Genomic DNA, 21415 nt, shown 5'->3' with positions numbered 1-21415 from the left:
GTAAACTGAAATTCTTGAAAGTCAATAAGTGTGAACATTGCATTGAATCTGTGTGATGTTTTTTTTTTGGATAAACAGTCTCATTTAGTTTGGTCATGTAGAAAAGCAGAATGCTGTCCTTAAAATAACATTAATGAGGAGTAACTGTAGAGATGATTGTTGTATTTCAATGATGTGAAAAGATGACACATCGCTGTTTTATGGGTCTTGCAAGAGTACTTCGCATACATGAAAGTACTTGTGTGTCTTGTATGTTGAGTCAGTCAGATGAGTCAGTTGGGACTGAAGCAAAAGGAAACCTCCATGGCTGAGAAATGAAGCCAACGCAGAACTAGAGAGTCACTTGAGGCTGGCTCCAAAAGTGAGTTAATCTCCAAAAGCCCCCATACTGTATAAAAATGTCCAACTCACAGAATAAATAAACACATTTACAACCCGGTACAAAAACAGTTTTGGTCTCTATAAATAATTTCCCCGTTCATGGGTGTATTTTTATATATCTCATCTATATCTGTTATTAGTCTGTTTTTATTGGTCATTTTCATTAGACTAGAAGTTTGGGAGGAAAACATCTGGGGGTGTTGATTTAAAAAGAAGAAAGGTTACCATATTTCAGTAGTCTGCTCAAGGCTGCTAACCACTATTGCATAGCTGCATAGCCATGACTGCACAGAGGAAGAAGAATGAGTGGAAGAGAAAAGAAGATATCTCTGATTCTTGTCCATAGATTTTGAATCTTTATTAAAGGACTGTTCACCATGAGTCTTTTTATACTGTAGAAGCCTAATGCCAGATAAGTGGATGGTTCTCACATTTGCACCATATTTGCTATAAGTGACCTAAACTGTGCCCAGCACTTGCTGAGCTGAATTAAAGTCTATTGACCAACTAAGAGCTTTAGTTGTGTTTAGCTTTCTTACCACTACTAAATAGGTAGGTTATAGTAATTTTATAATCTTGCAAGGCCAAGACGCACACTGAAGAAACATTCTATGTTTAGCAATCTAGGACATATTTTTAATTAAATATATAACAGGGACTAATCATAATCAGTGACAATTTCTGTGATGAAACTAATCATTTGCCGTCCTTAGTTTAGAGGTACCTAAAAATATTTTTTAGGATAGGATGCATTGAGCCTTGCCTATAATTTGGTTCTAAAATATAAAAAACAAATATTTTCACCCAAATGATACCCAAATGTTCTGGCTCTAATTTTAGAAGAACTCTAAGTTCGCCATCATGCTATTTCACTAAAACAGGAAGCAAAGCGGTCTTTAAAAAGTATTAGAAGAACCTAAAACCCAAAGCAAAAACTTTTTTTTTGCTTGATGTTTCTCTAAGGCTGAAATATACTCAAAGCGTCTGATGTTTTCCAGATGCTGTGACAGGTATCAGAAGAACTTAGCTTGATGGCCATTACTCATGCTAGAATTAGACTTGGTAAGCAGCTGGCACTAATGTTAGCAGGAGTGCTGGTGGGTGGATACGGCACTACGGTTAGGAATTACAGTGCCTTCATACTTGAGCACACACACGCGTGTGCACACACACCATTAGGCTGTGTTTATAGATACAATTTAAGTGTATGGTAGGCTGGCCGCCAGTAGATCATCCAGTGAGAGCATGTAAGCAGGTGACATTCACACTGCACAGACTAAAGAAAAGTCATATACTATACCCACATCCTCATACAAATTAGTGAAGAACATTTTCCCAAATTGTTAACTAACGATGTGACTCATTAAATAATCGTTCAGAGCCTTTATTTCCTTGTTTCACCAGCTATATTACATGTGGGTATTTGTATGTGTGTGCGTGCACACTGTCTGTACTTGTATACTCGTGTGTGAGGATGTACCGGACAGAAGTCTGATTATTCTCACACCCCTGCTAAAACTAATTGTGCTCATCTCCAACAGTTAGGTGGTGACTTATGATGGCTGTGACATGACCAAAATAAACACCTCACAATGAACTGAACATTCACTGGGTCTTTTACTACTCAACAATGTTCATTTATAGCAGCTTAACTTTGATTATTCTACGTTGGCTTGCGCTAATATAAAATCATCTGCTTCATCAGTTATCACATCAGTTGCTCCACAGTGGTATTGAGAGACCATTTAAGTGCTAGTCAGATCTACAGTCCTACAGTGAATCAACACCATGCTTGTGTTTTTGGTTAGCTGGACTTACAGTTGAGGTTGACAAAATGCAGAATGGATGCCCAAAAGCCGAGAAAAGGCTGAGCTGAGAAAAACAAGGTGGCTCTGTGTCCTCACCTTTGGATCAGACTTTACATTTCTTGCCCCATCAGTAGAGAAGATATTAGTAACTGCATAACAGCAGTTATCTGCCTCCATCTGCCGTCCCACAGTAAGCTGTGAAGATAAAAGATAAGAAGTACAGGAAGAAGCTCGAAATAGGCCACATAAATAATACCTCACTCCCAAATCTATCTCACGCTTGTCTCTCTACATGTGTCTCTGCAGGACAGTGCCACTATGCAGTTCTGTGCCAACAAGCTGGACAAGAAAGACTTCTTTGGCAAGTCAGATCCTTTCATGGTCTTCTACAGAAGCAACGAAGATGGAACGTGAGTGCTTAATGTGATTTCATGTTATTCCAAGTGTTTCAGAAAGTAGCTGTAAGTGTGCTGCTCTTTGAGGAAGCCCCATGAGACGCACAATGTAGTCCTGGAACTGTTGTCAAAACCACACTGAAAATGACAGTTGCTGAATTTTGTGTTACCAAAGCTTTACAGACCACAGGGAGAAGATAGTATGTTGCTGTTCTTAATACAGGGTAAATTAGCTCCTATGAGAACCTAGAAAATCAGTTTTGAGACATGAGAAAATTTTGTTTTAAAGTACAATATCATAAAGGTCACAGTGACATAATAAAAAAAATCAAATGGAAATCTTCTGGGGAAAAGGGAGAGGTAAAAACAGAAGGAGCATTAGAGGAGATACAGTACAGGAGAGAGAGATGAGAATGTATGTACAGTATGAGAGGAGAGCTGCAGTGGTTATTGAGGCATGAACAATTTAAGAGGCTGCAGACAGAGGAAAGTATCCTGTTCACAACCAAACTACTACTCTCATGACTATGTCTTGGGTAAATTGCTCCAGGAGAGCAAATAACAAAGAGAGGAAAGCATAAAAGCAAGAAAGAATAAAAAGAACAATCTGCATTTTCCATCAATAAGAAAAACACTGTCAGTTTCTGAGGCAATTCATGTAGGGATGCATAACACTCCCCCATCTTCTCACGCTTTCACAGAGCGCTGTTCAGCCTCCCGAGGGGCTGCGTAGTTGTGGCAGCGTCAGTCCTATCCAGCCCAAGATGCTTTAGCAAGTGCTTCATTAGCCATCTTCTAGCTTTTCTCAGTATTTTTCTTTATACATAACAGGGTGGGAAACAGATCCCCACAGATGCACTAGAAGTATCCCTTGTTGGTGCCAGAAGGAGGTACAAATTAGGGGCTGGTGCGGCTAAAATAATCACAGGGCTTTAAAAGTCTTCAGGCACTTTGTGGAGTACAAGTAATCCACAGTTTAGGGTGAAAAAAATAAAACGATATGCGTAGTTGCGTTTTTTGAGAGGGTTTTTGGGGGGCATTTGATAGGAATAGATGAGGTTTGGCTCTGTGAAACATTCCAGATATCAGAGAAACCATTTGCATATCATTGTCACACTTGTAGTCAAGGGAAATGAATTAAAAGACAGACTGAAATATTTAAATATTCTCTGTGGTCTAAAACACAATATAGCTGGGAGACAGGCCAAGCAGTACACAAAACTGAGTACAGCCCTATTTAAAGCATCTCTGGGATGTGACATTGTCTTTTTTGTTGCATGCTCCTCCCCTTATTTATCTCTATCCCCGGGCTTGTATAATTAACAAAGAATTATCTCTTCTCTTTTTGAACATATCTTTTCCTAACTTCCCTGCTCCCTCTCCTCCTTCTCCTCCTCTAGGTTTACTATCTGTCATAAAACAGAGGTGGTGAAGAACACATTAAATCCAGTGTGGCAGCCTTTCACTATCCCTGTGCGGGCACTCTGCAATGGAGACTATGATAGGTACAATGCAACACTTCCTGATCCCTACATCTGCTGTTAATCCTTTCACTGTTGCATTTGACTCTATTCCTGTCTGTTTCTACCACACCACACATACTTTCACACACACCTTGAATAATGTTAGTTAGTCAGTTAGTCATAGTCTGTCTTCATTGATTTCTGTTGGGTCGGTCTATCGATTTCCTTCATGGCCCCTAATTAGAATGTCTCAGACTGACAAAATGGCGACAGCCATTACTACACCCTGAGCATTGATGGGTTTAACCAGCAGAAATCAATAACAGTTCACATTGTACAGTATTAAGCCTCCCATTCTTTCTATTGTCACATTATTTCTTCTGTTGTGTGCCTAGGATATCCCTAGGTATTGATTTTTGCTAGAACAGCACAGATCAGGCACAATGAGCCTCTTTAATCTCCAGTGACCTCCTTGTGTTGTTTCTGTTATCAACCCTATTCCCCTCAGATATAATCTTTTTTTAATGATTAAAAATGTACAATTAATGTACTTTATTTATTAGTGTGTTTGAGCTGACTGTTCACTAAACCCCTGCAATGACCAGCGTTTGCAATCCTGTTTGCAAACTTGTTAACAGATGTAGCAACACATCATTAGTTCTCTAAAATTATAAAGCATACATCTTTAAGTAGCTACACATGTGTTTTATGTATGTTTCCTTATTATAATACTTGAAATACAAGAACAGTGCTACTTCCTTCAGTGGGCTATGTAGGCCTAGACCTTAACATGGATCATCAACTTGTGAGCATGCTAACATTTTGCTTGGGACCTGTAGCTTTAGTTTTTGGAATTATATCATGTATGTAGCATCAATCAAAACACGTTCATAAGTTTCACAAGATATGTTGAATACTCATAATATAATCTGGTTTATTCATCATTGTTTTGGCCCTAGAAAACACTGGATTACGTTGCTGACTAAATATCTAAAATAATGATGGGTTGCGCTCTCAGTTGGCACATAATTTATGCAGACATGTTCTGGCAGAGGGGATATGAATTCATTTTTCTCCCAACTTATCGGCCTGCCTCTAATTTAAAAGACAGTGCTGGGAAGAAAACAAGTTAAATCATGAAGGAGCCATGAGGGAAGATGAAAAAGGAATGACAGACATATTATTTTGTGGTGGGAAATATTTCAACTTTTTTCATCTTTCCCTCTCAAAGGTGTTTGCCCTATCTTCTTTGTATGCTGTCAGACTCTAATTACTGAGAATGCTGAGAACCTGGTTTGAGCTCTGAAAATCCGAGACAACACAAACAGAAAGGGAGCTACTGATGGGGTTGCCTCTAGAAGTATTTGATATTTGGGAAATATTAGGTGAAATTGTGTGAGCTTGCCAATCACACATGAAGGGTCACTACCCTGTCAGAGGCAATCATACACAAGAGACTGAGCTGGCCATCAAAGGCGCTTCCTAAAATGCTCCTGTGCCAATGCAAACATGCACACTGACACACACACACAGAAAACGCCCACACTTAGAGTATAATAAAATGTGACAAGCCACGAGCTGAAACAGCCTGAAATGCTGCAAGTCTTGAAATATCACCAAGACAGTGCTATAAACAGGTTACATACTTGTGCGTGGGTGAGGAATAAACTTTGTGTCGCTCCTTGCCTGTTTTCTGAGTACATATTTCTATGAGTGGGGAGTGGGAAGGACTGTCTGTCTGTCTGTCTTTGAAATTATATAGTTTTTGCGAACCACTGATAAATAATTTTTTCCGACCTCTGTGATGATACGTTATCATCCAAGCTGTATTCATGCAACAAACGCGTCTCTTAAAAGCTGTCAATGCTTTTGATCTATGTAATTACTGTTTATATCTATCTGCTGAAGAAAAGCGCTTCCAGTGATTTGACAAGGGCTAGCGTGATGCCCATACACTGAAGAGCCAACAACTAAATCAGTTTAGAACATTTTTTATTACATATATCAAATCTTTTTCGGTTGTTACAAGTCCATTTTAAGAATGTCCTCCACAATTGTGTTGACTAGACCCTCAGAGGTCCTTGACAGAGGCAGCTTTGTTGTTTCCTTTTGTCCCTTTGGTCCACTGCGTGACCCAAAGACTTCTCGTCAAAAGCTAAAGCCAAACCTCCACCCTCACAGACCCTCCTGTCATACATTATGTGACATGCTCTCCATCATCACATCAAGCCTGCAAGGGTGAAGGACCCAAGGGGGAAAAATGTATTATAAGACGTGACTTAGGACCTAGACTGTTTCCATGGAGATGAAATGAAATTTTTTAATCTGCATTTCAAAGTATTTTTCTGAAAGGTTCCTCTCTTCAAAAAGTGAGGTTGGTATGTAAAATGTTTCCCTTCATCCCCCTTTTAACCCTCAACTGAGAATCCTGGCATTGTACACTTAACAAAACAACACTTTTGTTTTTGCTTCTATGCACGCAGAAGGTTTAAACTTGTTACAATGTTAGTGGGTACAAGATGCAGAGTAGTTGTATAAGAAACATTAATATGTTTATTGCTGTTGTATCTGGGTAGAGAGGTAGTGACTGTGGCTCCAACTGCTTGTTATCTGGGTTGGCACTTTGTCTACTCACTCCAAGTCCAGCACAAGACTCATTTACTTTGCTCTAATTAGAGCGTTTCAGTTTACTGTTAGGTTCCTCTCATTAGATCCATCAAAGGGCAAAAGGAGAAGTTGGAGCGAGTTCAACAAATCCAACTGAGTTGAGTAATTCAACCAATATCCCTGAAGGAACAATGGGAGGAAGACGCAATGCCTTCACGTTCTCTCTCAAACCACACAGACACCTAAAATATAGTACTGCACTCTTTTCCTTTTGTAACAAAGCGCAATCTACTCTGATAGAAATTTGAGTTCCACTTTAAACTGATTGATTTTGTCCTTTGTTTTTCTTACATTATGTAAGAGACAGTGCACTTCATGCTTGTATCTACAGAACTCTTTTAAAGAAACTCTCAAGCAAGAAAATGAAAAAACTAATTTGACACCTCAGTTCCATGGTGTCTATTAGCGAGAGTCTTACAACAATTAAAGACCCAGTGGGGACTATATGGAACGACACATACACTGCACATTTGCGCTGACTTCATACAACACTCTGAAATCCCTAATCTGAAGCATCGCCAAAGGCTATCATATTTTACTCAGATCTGTTGGTAACCTTTTAAAATATCTTGCAAACAAACAGACAAGGATAAAAACACCTCCACCTTTCAACTTTGCTGGCTGGCGACAGGGTGGCGCAGTGATTAGGCTGACTGTCCTTCAAGCAGGAGGATCCAGTTGAGTCTCTGGTGACAGCGAGCATTTGAGGTATCCTTGAACAAATCCATATCTCCATACGCACATACACTCTGCTCTGGAAGCAACAGACATTTGTCAAAGGAGAGGAGAATGAAAGTAGGGAAATAGGAGAGGAAGGCAGGAGGAGAAATGAAGAAAATAACAGATAACAGGCAGCAAAGGCGTGTATACTTGAACAGAAGGAGAAACAGAAATCCAATATGTCAAAAGACGCTGTTCCAGATGAGTAAGTCAAGGGGAAAGAGGATGAAGGAGCGTGAAGAGAGACGGGAAGGAAATACATGGTGGTTTGTATTCTGCTCAACAACTGATGTGTGAAGAAATATAAATTCCCTCCGTCTTATGTCTACATATATATTCACACCCCCTGTGTACCGTGCTTCCTCTGTGTAGGTGGTACCTAAAGTACCTGCATATATTTTTATGCTGATAATTCATTAAAAACATTAAAAGAATAATTTCTTTCTCATTAACATGGTTGCCCAGGTGGTTCAAACATATCTATTTTGGTCCCTGGCAAGAGATCACAGACAGATCAGTGTAATTGAAGCTGAAGAATTGTTCAGTGTCTACTGCAGTCTCCTTTCTTACCTCAATTATATGTGCCTACATCACTGAAGATGGGTCATGTTCATTAAAGATGCCTTAGAATAGTAGCTGAAGATATCTGTGGCAGATTAGTTTTGGAGTGTATATTGTTCTGAGAATTCAAGGGGCCACTCAAGGGTCTGAGTGCCTGAGTCCTCTGATGCAGCTGTAAGTTAGGATTTGAAATCAAATGATGGCAAATGCTTTGAGCCGCCATGAAAACAGCAACCTTGGTACTTTATTTGAGTAATGCGGCATGCTCTAAAACCACACCACTTATGCATAGCACTAGCACTGTGTATTGGTCAGGGGAAGGGATTTCTTTCTGTGTTTCTGCTGTCTCTTTCTGTCTTATACCTCTACTTTTTCTCTGTCTTTTCCCACGCGGGAAGAGAAGCATGATGTTTCTACCACCTAGGTGACAAGCACATTTTCTTTAGCTCACAGCCTTGAAGATAACCTCAAAAGGACAAACCGTCACCATAGAACGACAGAGGCCAGGTGGCAGGCAGGAAGTTTGGCTTATTTCAGGGATCTTTCAATTCCTTAGTGACAGGAAAGAGTCTCTGATGTGCCGCTTGCCGCTATTTTCTTTGGTTCTGGGCTGGTGTCAGTACTTGTGCAAGATGAAGTGTGGGGGGGCGGGGGGCATGGGAGTGAGATCAATGTGACTGGGGAATGAAAGTGCTAAAAAAAAGTTTTTTCTTCTTCTTCACTCTGCAGGGACATTGTGTCTGCTGCATTTGTGTAAAATGTCATCAGTGTCTCTTTTTTCTGATGTTCTTCTGAGCGTTGGAAGTTAACATGTGCTTGCTCAGTTTGCAAGTTAAAAATTTTGGAAGGAGTGCCTTAAACAAGTTTTTCTTTTGCCAGATTTAGCCAGCTGCTCCACTTTGATCAAAAGCTGGGTTAAAGCTGGGTTAAATGAAATCATATCAATGGCCTCATCACAGTTTTTTTTTTAAATACTTTGAGGTGTTCCTATTGATACTAGTTGAGGTTCCATTTTGGTTAAACATAGTCAGGGTGCTGCTGTGGTGCATATTATATTGACTGACTGCAACCTTAATTATCATTGGGAACACCAGTGTTGACCCTGCTATTTCAGGTCAAAAGTCCAGCTGTAAAAAAGTACAGTCCAAACCCAGTTATTTAGTTATTGACACATCAAACTGAACAACGGACACTTAGGTAGGTAAAAATAATAATAATAATAATGATAATAAACATCCTTAATGTTTCTTTACCTCGTTACACTCAATAGTAATACTTAGCCTTGTTCATTTGGCACAAGAAGCTCCAAGGCTAAGATGGTTGGTATGAATTTCTCCTATCCTTGTTAACCACAATTAGTGAATACACAAATTAAGTTTTTTTAAAGGTAGTTTTTCTAGAAAAGTAATTTCTTTCTCGCATGCAAGCACAAAGGCCGGAAAATCATACATCCTGCAGTTGGTTTCACACGATTCTGCTGATTGACAGTTGGTGGCAGTAATGTGTCAACAGATGTAGCAATATGCCAAAAAGGGCAGTAAAGAAGAAACACTGCTGGAAGGTAAAAATGAATGGAAACAATGGAAAACAAAACAGGCTTTGCAAATGTTATATGAGGATATTCACTAAACATGTTTGTTAGACTCCAAGCATACACACACTGTGGTATAAAAACACTGATTGCAACGTTTTGTTTGTTTACAAGAAAACTCCAGAGGGCACTTCTAAATGCTGTGCCTCAGAAATTATTTTGAAGTGGTAGAAGTCAGACACTGGTGAGCTACACTGCTTTTGTAGAAATGGCTGACCGAGTAACAAGACAGCTTGGCAGCACGCTGCAGTAAGTCATTTCTCATCTCATCACTGTTCTGCACTGACTAGACTTTGTGCAAGATCCAAAATATCGCCCAAGCTTTGCCAATCTGTTGTAGCAGTACTATCATGTTTGAACAACACTGAACAATACAGAGTCTATTTATAACTATATATAACTATAACCCTGGGCTGCTGCTGAGCCTTCGTACATGAGGCGGATGCTTTACCGACTGAGCTAATCGACACCTGTCTACAAATAACTTTTAAGAGACAGGTGGACCCAACAATGTCTCAGATTGCTGGCCTGAAAGGAGCTCATATATACTTTCTTTCCATCCTGTTTGAATTGGTCTCCTTTTTTTACTGATGGCTCATTGCAGAGTAATCATTCAAACACACAATGTATAGACATTGTGTGTTTGAAGGGGTGTCTGTTCAAATACAGAAAGGTAATACATTTGTCACATGGTATCATTGCAATTGTGTGAACAACTGCCATGCTGAGATGTAAAGTTCATTCCTGACCTTGGAAACTGCAGTTGGCAAAACAATCTCACCAGAAGATCCATTAGTAGCATTACTGGAGCTTTCATTTGTTGATGTTGATGCACTTTTTAGGTACTTCACATCCTAGTAGGTTTAAAAAGTTGAGAACATTTATAATTTCATGACAATTGAACAAACTGCATTGACTGTGTGATATGATTGAAAGCTTCAGAATGAAATATAGCACAAAGTACACTGCTTTAAAATCTAACCTGATCTGTTTTCCAGAACAATCAAGGTGGAGGTGTATGATTGGGATAGAGATGGCAGGTGAGTATGATTGCCAAGACTTGGTATTAAATTAAGGATTCTTGAACTTGCCGTTAATAATTAAAGAACCACCAATTTTCAGTTATAAAATATGGACTCAAATGTAAGCTAAGTTTATAGTTAAAATTTTTCAGAGATTCACACATTTTCTGTCATGATTTTGCCCCAAACATCTGTCCTGTTATTTGTGCCTAGTACTTTCTCACTCACTAATGTTTCTCTACCTTTATTCCTTCTCACAGCCATGACTTCATTGGAGATTTCACGACCAGCTATCGAGAGCTGGCTCGAGGGCAGAGCCAGTTCAATGTGTATGAGGTGAGTAATTCCAGTGTTTTCACAGCTCAATAGCGTGCCTGTTGGCTCTTGAGATCTGGATTCCCTCTATGCTGGGTGTCTTGGATCCCATTTCTGACACAAATGACATTTATATTTCTGACATCACTGTTGTAACATTTTCCATTACTCTAGCACATTCCTTTCCATGGATAGCTCCTACTCCTGCAGCAAAAAAATGCATTTATTCAAGAGTTAAAAAAAACCCCTCAAAGTTATTCCATACATACCTAATTCATTTCTTTAAAGGACATTTGTGGGTGCAGTATTTGCATGTCTTCCCACCTTCCCCATGCAGTTATTCATCCAATTAAATACAACAGGTGTACTATAAGATTTATTTTGCCATAATAATCAACTGGATGCTGACACACATAGAAGTGGAGCCATTAGCAGCAGCATGAAACAGGATTAATAGGAGAACAATCAGGGATTTAGAATGATCATAGCTATTTCTCAGTATTTCTCATGGGATAGCTAACAATGTGTCTTAATAGTACACAATACAGCTGTGTATGCAAATCACAAACACTTATTTAACTCACTTAAATGTTTCAGTACCCCAGAATCCAAGGCTGATGAGCAAGGGCTGAACATGACATAGATATACAGTTTATTATGGTAAATTCAGTTGTAAGATTATGAGTATCAAGGCTACTGTTGAACATTTAGCCTTAATTTTAATATAATGTAAAGCTTGAAAATCTTACCATAAAGGAGAACATGTCAATTCCCTAATGCCTGCATGTGGTTTGGTGGCCTTCAGCCGAAGGACAAATACCTGTCTTGTGGATGTCAGATCCATTATACGCTGCTCTTGATTCCTCTCTACCTCCCAGTGAGACTGAAAGGGCCTTTAGTTTTTGCATCAGCAGATTGTTCAGTGTGTCAGACAAATTGCCATCCCTCCATGTTAAATTAGTGGCTGTCACTTTCATGCCTAGCAGCCATAGGGAAGCAAGGTAATGAGCTGAGACGTCTTTGGTCTCCAGATTGACATTTCTCTCTTGTTCTGGAGTTGGTAGAATACTGGTAAAAGTAAATGTAAACCTTGCAAGCTAAAGCCTGTCTGTACCCATCAAGGCTTTGTAGTCTCAGATTTGTGTTTGAATTTCCAATCTTGTCCCTCAAGATAAGTGTTTATAAGTGATCTTACATCAGCTACCCTCTCCCATAATACACATTACCCTTTTCTTCATGCACACAATTCATTTATCACCCTCCTTCTTTATTTAAATCCTTCCTCTGTCACTTGCTATTCATCTTCCAGCTGCGTACATCTACTGTAAGTGATGGCATGCACTTCCCCTCATGTCGCCCACATACATGTCTTCAATACATGTGTTGCACCCAATTAGGAAGAAATTATATAGTAAAACTACAGGGTGTGAATGAGTGGAAAAAGGGTTGAAATGAATTCTGTTGTGAAAATACATTGTAGCTCACTAAATCCAGCAAGCGAGAAATTATAGGGAGTTTTATAATTACACGCTACTAATGCAGCATTTTGCTTTGAGGGATTGATTTATTAACTCTTGTTTTATTTCATATAAATTTCATTAATGAGTTTGTAACCACTGGCAAAAATAACACCGTATTACTGGCACTGCATTCCACAAGTCTATACAGTCTGTATATGTGCACATATAGTAAGGTGGATGTAGATATGTATGTGTGTATGTGAATAGTACCTATTATTTATATGAAATAGTTGCATTTATGCCAACATAGTCGATCTAAGCAGACACTGTGGTCAAATTATGTTTAAAACATCTGTATCTCTTATTTTTAGGTGATTAATACCAAGAAGAAAATGAAGAAAAAGAAATATGTCAACTCTGGAACCGTGAGTATAGCTCCAAAGCTGTCATTGTGCCTCTTTTCTGCTCCACAGCTACTTCTCTTTTGTGAAATGATTCCCTTTAATTATCATGCAAGCACTGGCTTCTTGCCAATCCACGAACATTTCTTCTGATATCATACACCAGTTAATTCAAACATTTGGTAAAAAGCTAAATAATAAACATTTTATTTCAATAGTAATTGTAGTTTGGAAATTCAGACAAAATACTAAGAGTTAAAGTTACAATATATGGCACTGTAGGGGATTATTCAACATGTATACTGTTTCATGTCATACTGGAGGAAAGTAGTTGATTGTTGAGTTTCATTCACAGGTCATCAAATACAGATGTAAATGGAAAAATAGGTGGTGTCTGTTAACTATGCTTGAGCCCCCAGTCCAAGGAATGACCACCTTTTTTTGTGACTCATCTATATATGCATTTGACATCCAGGGAATGAGACTCAATTTTCATTCTCCAGTATGACTGACCCTATTTTTAAGTATGTAAGTGGGACAAAATGAAAGATGCTTCAGAACTTGAAGAACATAAGATCTGAAAGATCAGAGTGGGCAACACCAGTGACCAATTGAAACACCAATTTTCACGCAATTTACCCAGCAATGAGGACATGTGCAAGCAATGCATACAAATGCATCTCATGCTCTCTTCAAACTTGAATCTGTCATCAGAAAACAACCGGCACCCATCTTTTACCAAAGTGAGTGTCAAGTGCTGAACCACATCCAAGATGTGGAGATTTTTGCATTTAGTAAAGGATCCTTACTTTAAAGTTTAATCAAATGTTTCTCCTTGTCTTTAATTCCAGGTGACCCTGCTCTCGTTCTCAGTGGAGTCAGAGTTCACATTCTTAGATTACATCAAAGGAGGGTGAGTGAGATTGACTGTCTGCATACTTGAAGAAGTCTTATAGGACCGCAACACCTATAAAAAAACATAACATGTGATTAACATAACATGAACCAAGCATAGTTGTGGACAGTAAAGCCAAAATGAGCTGATACTCTAATGATTGTCCATTGGTTTGTCATTACAAGAGAGCCTTTCAGATAGCCACATAGCAATGAGCAATTGTTAATATAAAGATATTGCTTATAGCAGCTTTAAAGGATAATTCTGAGTAATGACTCATAGCAATAATGGCCAAAAAGTACTGTACTAAAATGAGGAGAAAAAATTACATGAATACTATTAATGAATACTGTAGTTAATAGTTAATGACAGATCTGTCATTAAGTATTAACTACAGTATTCATTAAAAATGAATAAATGAATGAATAAAATGCATATATCTCTATCCCTTTATCTTTCATGTGTTGGCACCATAACAGTTCCACTGCAACTTTGTTAAAATGATTTAGAAGTTCACAGTAAGTGCTGTCTGGGTGATTTAAGTGTCAAATATATTTTAAATGAGCTATCCAAGGCCAAACTGTCTTCACAGTAGGTAGCAACCTGTCGACCTCAGCTTAGGTTAAGAGTTGACATGAGAATATCAGGTATGTTTCAGGTGAAGTGTGCCTTTCAGTCACGTTGGGCTGTGCTTTGATCTCCACTGTCCTATCACAGCAGGTAGGCTGTCATGGGTTTTATGGTCTGTAGCAGAGCTGACAAGTGTAACAGATTTCACTGACAGTTTCTGGATTTGGCTGATCTATGATACAATAACCTTAAGGTTTAGTGGCTTCACTTCAGAAATATCATTCTCATCAGTCTGTCCCCTAACATTACTCTGGCACTTAGAGCACTTGCTCTTTAGAAAATGGATGGAAGTTACAAAAGTGTGTCACTTAAACTGTCTAAACGCTCTGTGGCAAAACAGGAGAAAGACCGTATATTTCTACACTGTCTTTGATGCCCTTTTCTGTTATACTTGGTGTGAAAACTTTATGAAACAAAGTAAACTCTTTTGCAAGCTTTCATGTCTGCAATGCCACTGTAATCACAAAAGGAAGAATGATGTGGCTGTCCAAATAACTCAATATTTCATCTGAGGTGAAATGAAATGTTGCCAGACAACCAACGGGACAGCTCTGGAGTAAGGAACAAAAGGACATATTTTTGGTTTATAATGATATAAGAGCCAATCCCTCTATGGTGACTATGGTTCAGTGCACTCATATCAGTTTAATAGTTTGAACATTAGCTTTTACTACCATAGACTTTGAATAGATGAAGCATTGTTGTAAAATAAAAACTGGAAAAGAAGACATTTGAGTAATGGTAGAGTAAAAGTTGATATTTTGCCCACAGATATTGCAGTTGTGTGAGAAAGCATCAGGAAAAAGGATGGTAGGGAAAAAAAGAGTCAAATTACTATATAACAAGACGGCAGTGTCAAGAATGCTCGTTTTTCAAGGGTTCAACAGAGTGACAGGAGTCTGCAAGAGAGAGATTTTTTTTTATACTGACCTTTAGCTCGAAGGCTCACACAAACACCCACAACCTCGGACATACACACACAGAGTGGACAGAGAATCCACTTCTAAAACTTTAAAGAAAATCCCAGTGAAAATTTCCTTGGTGCATGTACAATTTGCAAATCTGCCTTCGCATGCAGAGATATAATACATTCAAGACACCTCATGAATTAATAAAATCAAGTTTGATTAACGCTAAGGTTAGCAGAGTCAGGCCATGGCATATTTTCCATTCCCACCACAAACTGAAAGGTTAATGTGAATCTCTAACATGTTTATTTTTATTATTATTTTATTACTGTATCATTCTTCTGCCTTCCTTGGTGACTCTCTCATACAACAAAGAAACTGTCGCTCAGGCCCCCGAGGGCCTCGTCTCATTGTCATAAATTAGCAAAAGGAGTGTAGTGCTTCACCAGCAGAGAAAACTGGATTATGATTTGCTCTTAAGCGCTTCATCAGTCTAATTGTTTGTTACGCGGTGTCTCCTCTGTACCTCCTGCTATTCCTTCTCAGGCAGGTGAAAGTCAGATAAACGGAGGAATGTATTTTTTGACAGTTCAATGACTTCCGTTTTGCCGTAACACAGATGAAAAACACAAGATATGACAATTTTAATCTGTTTGTTCTTATATCGTCATAAGAATTATTCGCCATATTTTGGGTATGATGTTCCTTCTTTTTAGATATCATTTTTTCTTGTATCAGAAAATGTGTGTGTGTGTGTGTGTGTGAGACTGGGTGTGAGTACTTGAATTTAACTAGGCCTGGCATGTTGTTATTGCTGGCTGGTCTCTGTCTTTAATTTTTTTTTTCCATGTCCTCCTTTAAATCCCCCTTCTTCTAGGACGCAGATCAATTTCACTGTGGCCATTGATTTCACAGCATCTAATGGTGAGTGATACTCACTGCAAAGTGTGTGTGTGTGTGTGTGTGTGTGTGTGTGTGTGTGTGTGTGCGTGCGTGTGTGTGCATGTGTGTGTGCATGCTTGTAGGGGGGCAAGAATAGATAGTAGTGCTCTTTGAATGTGGCATGTCCAATTTGAGAATCAATCACACAAACACACACAAGCAGCAGATGTGGGCGCACACACTGTACACACTGTCACCTTTAAATGATAGCCTTTCCTGGATTGTTCCTCCTCCTGAATACTTTGTCAATACAGCTTAAGGAAAGGTTAAGCTACAGCAGGCATTTTAGCACAAAATAAAATAAAGACCACACCTAATTACACAACTTATGTCATTATGACTGAACACAATGTTCCAAAAGATTTGTCCGCCAGTTATTGGAAGAAAAACTTCCCATTTCCCAATTGATTGTTGATAAAATCAACTATGAACAGCATCCGATCATAGCCTAGCAGTTAGAATGACCATGTGTGTGAAGCTTTGGATTTTTCCAGGTGTTGAAAAGTTGTTCATGAGGCTGTAAAAGGTACACTAGGAAATGTATAGTACCAAAAATACAATGGCAAAAGTGTAATATATTAAACTGCTCTAAAAATTACATATGTGGCCATTATGTTTATTTTTTTTGGCTCTGTCACTGTTAGTTGGAAACATTTAAAAGTGAGTCAGAGAGCTTTTTCAACCAACTCATGGAGATGTTAGAATAATAAGCTAGCTAGCTACACTTGATCAAATCAGCTGGCAGCAGACGTTTCAGCTGGCAGAATTGAAGGTCACTGACTATGAAATGTCTGTCTGTTAGAAAATTGTTTAAAAAGTGACTAATTATTGACCTTTGCATTTGTTCAAATGTGCCATTTGCAGTTTTGTCTTTAGCGTCTGGGACTGGAAACTATTGCCAACTGTAAATACAGATAATATATTACTCAAAGTAGGAATCACATATCACACCACCACATCCGTTCAAAAATAATGCATTACAATAGCTCGATTGGCTTATTGTGTGATACATTACATTAGCTTGATGTTTCTGTTGAAAAAATTGTAAGAACACTGATGCTTAGGTCTATTATCAGTTTGGTGATCCACATTATTGTGCATTATTTTATAATGAGCAGATATAATCAGCTGAATTTTGCTTTGCTTTGGTCTTGAAGCTGTTTTATAAACATTAATTAAAATGTGACTTTTCATACAACTATGCAATGGCCTAATATTTTTTTTTTATTAATAATATAATTAGGAATAATAATAACTTAATTTAACTGGGCTGTGAGTCATAGTGAAACTAACCAAATGGTGATACTTAATGAGACAACTACTGTTATGATATTATTAACACATAATAAAACACAAATACCAACACATTCTGGGCAGTCACTATGACCATTGTAACAATAGCTCAACTTGCTGATAAATGGGATTCACTGCAGGGACTTACAGAGTTAGAAGATGGAGATAGGAGAATAATGTCTGGGGATTACAAAAAGGAAAAATAGGAGATAATGGAGGTCGGTGGAGAGCAGCTGGATCAGAGTGAGGCCAGGGTGAGAGTGTGGCTGACTGCAGTGAAGCAGAGGCAAGGTTGTCAAGCAGGCAGGAAAGCAGGTGGGAATACAGTGATTAAATTGTGCAAGTGAAAAAATGGCATGAGAAACAATTTTTCAAAATGACTTGGAGTGAGGAGGAGAAGTAGCCTGAGAACGTGAGTCTATCACAACAGCGGAAATATCGATCTGGTGAAGAATGGATGAAGAACCACGGATGATATACTGCATGTGGATGAGCTGATTGAAGGCAGGTGATCACACACCCAGTGAGGAAGGCAAAACTATAGCACATATAGACACAGATATAGGGAAAGACTGAGAGGACAGGAACACGGGGAGTGAGAACCACAAAAGACACTGGGGATAAGCTTGGACATCGATGTGTTAGGTGGGGCTTAGTAGACGGTCACTTTCCCCAATCTGTTGAGATTTGGTGGTGGTGTTAATCAAGGTGACAAACAATTTGTTGTTACACTCCAGATAAGATTGCTTACACAGCCTGACCAGGCAAACAACAAGATTTCTGCTGTCAGATAACAGGTGCGACGAATCAAATAGTGAGCACACATCACCCATGACCTCACTGAGTGAAATGACAACAGTATTTTCTGAAACATCCAAAATATCCAACCTGAAAGCCTTCACGGTGTGTTATTACAGAGGGTGCTCAATTAATTTGTCATTCAGAGGTATTCAATTCTGAACAATGGCCTTCTTTTTTCTTCCCACTGTTTGATAATGATTCATCACCTCTGAGGCCTGACGTGAGCTCTACCTGGCAGGAATCACATTAATTGTGATGCATGGCTTTATGCTGCAGCAAAACAAAAGAGTGTTTTAATGTCACATCAATGCAGATGTGGTGCACAAAAACTGCATCTTACACTCTAGAAGTGACGTCTTTGTCCCTAAATAACCTCGACATTGATTGACTGGTCAACAGGTAACCCCTCCCAGTCCACTTCACTGCACTACATGAACCCCTACCAGCTGAACGCCTACGCCATGGCCCTGAAGGCAGTTGGAGAGATCATTCAGGACTACGACAGCGACAAGATGTTCCCCGCTCTAGGCTTTGGTGCCAAGCTGCCCCCTGATGGGCGGGTGTCACATGAGTTTCCCCTGGTAAAATCGACCTTATTTCACCTTTGATTCACCAATTCAGTTCAATATTTTATGCTTTTCATTTCCAACTTTGAAACTCAAATTTTGTGTATGACCTGATAGGAAACAAGTTAATCACACCTAATGAAAACAGTGTACTTTGATTAAAAAGAAAAAAAAAAGAAATGATTTTCACTGTTTTTCTCTCTTCTTCAGAATGGAAACATAGAAAATCCCTACTGCAATGGTATTGAGGGCATCCTAGAGGCATACCACCAGAGTCTGAAGACAGTGCAGCTGTACGGTCCAACTAACTTTGCTCCTGTGGTGAACCACGTTGCCAGGTGAGAGAGCAATGCAACTGGTGAACAGCTTCAAGGACAAAAAACTGCTCTATGAAAAATCAGACTTTCATCATCAGACTGTAAGTCTGCATAAATTTATCTATTTGTCTGGTTTATTACTGCCAAACACACACTAAAGAAACAGTAAGAGTCGACACACGCTTTGATGAATATGAACTGGCCTAAAGCAGGAATACGCAAATTTGGATTTTTTTATCGTGATGTTTTGAACACTTTTTCAATTCCCATGGACATTCCTTTGAACTTTTCTCTGCCTGTGATTCATCATATTTTGTTGTTGTTTTTTTTGCATTATTCATATTTCCATGTTAAAACACAATGATAAAAACAGTGAAGCCGGCACGTTCCCACATAAATTTATTCTAAAAGTATTTATAAGTAAGAGTTAGAGAAATTGTTCAATGCATGTCCAACCCATCTACTGATATGATAATTCTTTGTGCCACTATGTTGGCATACAGACAATAAAGATTATAATCTTTAAGATCCCATCAAAAAAAAAAAAGTCTTACATGAATATTTTTTTGGCTGCTGGCCTCAGTTTACTTTTATTTTCTGTGCCTGACCCAGAACATTAACACAACAAACAGGATGTTAAATGTATGAATATTAATTAAGTTCAGCTGACAGTTATCAAGAGTGGAGGATTTAGCTGATGGAACAAATGAAAAAACTGTGATATGATCTGAGTGGAGTCTTGTGCCTTCGACATCCACCTCCACCTCTCACTGTTGCTGTTTCCGTCACGGCCCCATTTGTCGAGCCATATCCAAACAATTCTCCATCGGATTACACCAGCGCTCTGTTGTAATTAAAAATGTCATTCTCATAAAACAGAGTCACACTTTTTAAACCATGGAGGAAACCATAGCTGTGTGAATGCACAACTGGTATTGGTGTTTAGCATTTGAATAGGTGAACTCAAGTAGGAAGAGATTTTAACAAAGGTGTTAATCAGTGTATCAAACGGTGTAAGGCAGCTTTGTTTTAAAATTGATTGTTTGGAATGATTAACTGATGTGTGTTTGTCATTTTAATGAGTGTGTTATCCGAGGCAAGGCAATGACAAAGAACATTTTTATTGAATTTGAGCGTGGTGAGAATGCATGATAAGACATGTATTGTGATGGATTTATTTTCTTCATCAGTGTTTAATTAAATCCATCAATAAATCATCAAGTCAGATTTGTTTTTGTATTAAGAGATTATACAGCATCTAATTTCTGTCTCTATCTGTGTGCAGGTATGCAGCTGCAGTACAGGACGGCTCTCAGTATTTTGTGCTCCTCATCATCACAGATGGCGTCATTTCTGACATGGCCCAGACCAAAGAGGCCATTGTAAATGTAAGAATGGGGAAGGGGGGAGAGCTTCATTGCACTATATAAGACTAGATAATAATCTGGTAACTAGAAGGAAGTCAAAGGTGCTGTGAAATGAAGGGTTTTGCAGAGGTTTTCAAAGTGGGAGGTGGGTTTTCCCAGGAGCGTGAATGGAGGTAAAATAAAATAAAAAACAAAATCTATATCACGTTCTGTATCAAGTTATCAAAAGCAAATCACATAGAATAGTCTAAATGTGTTAGATGTTGTTAAATGAAGTTTACACAGATACAGTAGTTTCGGAAAGTTTTAGAGTTATTCCCACTTTCCCAGAGTCTGAAAGCAATAAATGCCTTAAGATTGACTGTTTGTATGTATTTGGTGCAGTCTGAAGTTTTATCAAATAGCAATATGCTACTGTACCTTTGCTCAATTGTTGAGTGTCTATGGGATCAAATAACATAATCATGCTCCCAGAGCCATTCAATAATTCAGCCAATCTAAGCAGGTAAACTAAATGGTGGCATCTTTTTCTGAGTGAAGGCTAATACTTTGAAAACACCTGGTTTAAAGCAATACTTCAGCATTTGGGGAAATACACTAATTTGCCTTTTGTTCCAGCAAGAGTTAATTAATTGTTAATTAACTCTAAAACCAGGCTAGCTATTTCTTCTGTTTCCAGTCATTATGCTAAGCTAAGCTAACCCGCTGCTGTCTGTAGCCTCATACGAGAAAGGTTCAACAACACAAGATCAACAGTTAAAGATTATTTACATCAGTTTAATTTGTTCAATGAATCATTAGGTTTATTGGAAGTCAAGAAATGGTGAAAAACGCTAGTCACAGTTTTCTGTTTCCTAACATAATTTTCTTTGATGACCATTCTACTACCAGAGCATCAGATGTATGGCATTA

General features: G+C 38.6%; 1 protein-coding gene across 1 annotated transcript in view; it reads left to right on the top strand.

Annotated features, from left to right (window-relative positions):
- The window catches only part of cpne5b (copine Vb), a 109653-nt gene that overhangs the window by 79313 nt on the left and 8925 nt on the right, over positions 1 to 21415 (top strand). Inside the window, exons 9-18 of the mRNA XM_010756389.3 lie at positions 2496 to 2599; positions 3985 to 4089; positions 10585 to 10626; positions 10869 to 10944; positions 12755 to 12808; positions 13636 to 13697; positions 16095 to 16141; positions 18653 to 18834; positions 19030 to 19157; positions 20422 to 20524. Of these exons, the coding sequence (XP_010754691.2) occupies positions 2496 to 2599; positions 3985 to 4089; positions 10585 to 10626; positions 10869 to 10944; positions 12755 to 12808; positions 13636 to 13697; positions 16095 to 16141; positions 18653 to 18834; positions 19030 to 19157; positions 20422 to 20524 (903 nt within the window). The remainder of the gene's footprint in view (positions 1 to 2495; positions 2600 to 3984; positions 4090 to 10584; positions 10627 to 10868; positions 10945 to 12754; positions 12809 to 13635; positions 13698 to 16094; positions 16142 to 18652; positions 18835 to 19029; positions 19158 to 20421; positions 20525 to 21415) is intronic.

This window comes from Larimichthys crocea, chromosome VI, assembly GCF_000972845.2.
Source record: "Larimichthys crocea isolate SSNF chromosome VI, L_crocea_2.0, whole genome shotgun sequence".
NCBI classification, from domain to species: domain Eukaryota; kingdom Metazoa; phylum Chordata; class Actinopteri; family Sciaenidae; genus Larimichthys; species Larimichthys crocea.
The sequence above is the reverse complement of the archived record's forward strand: the minus strand, read 5'-3'. Positions and strand labels throughout refer to the sequence as shown.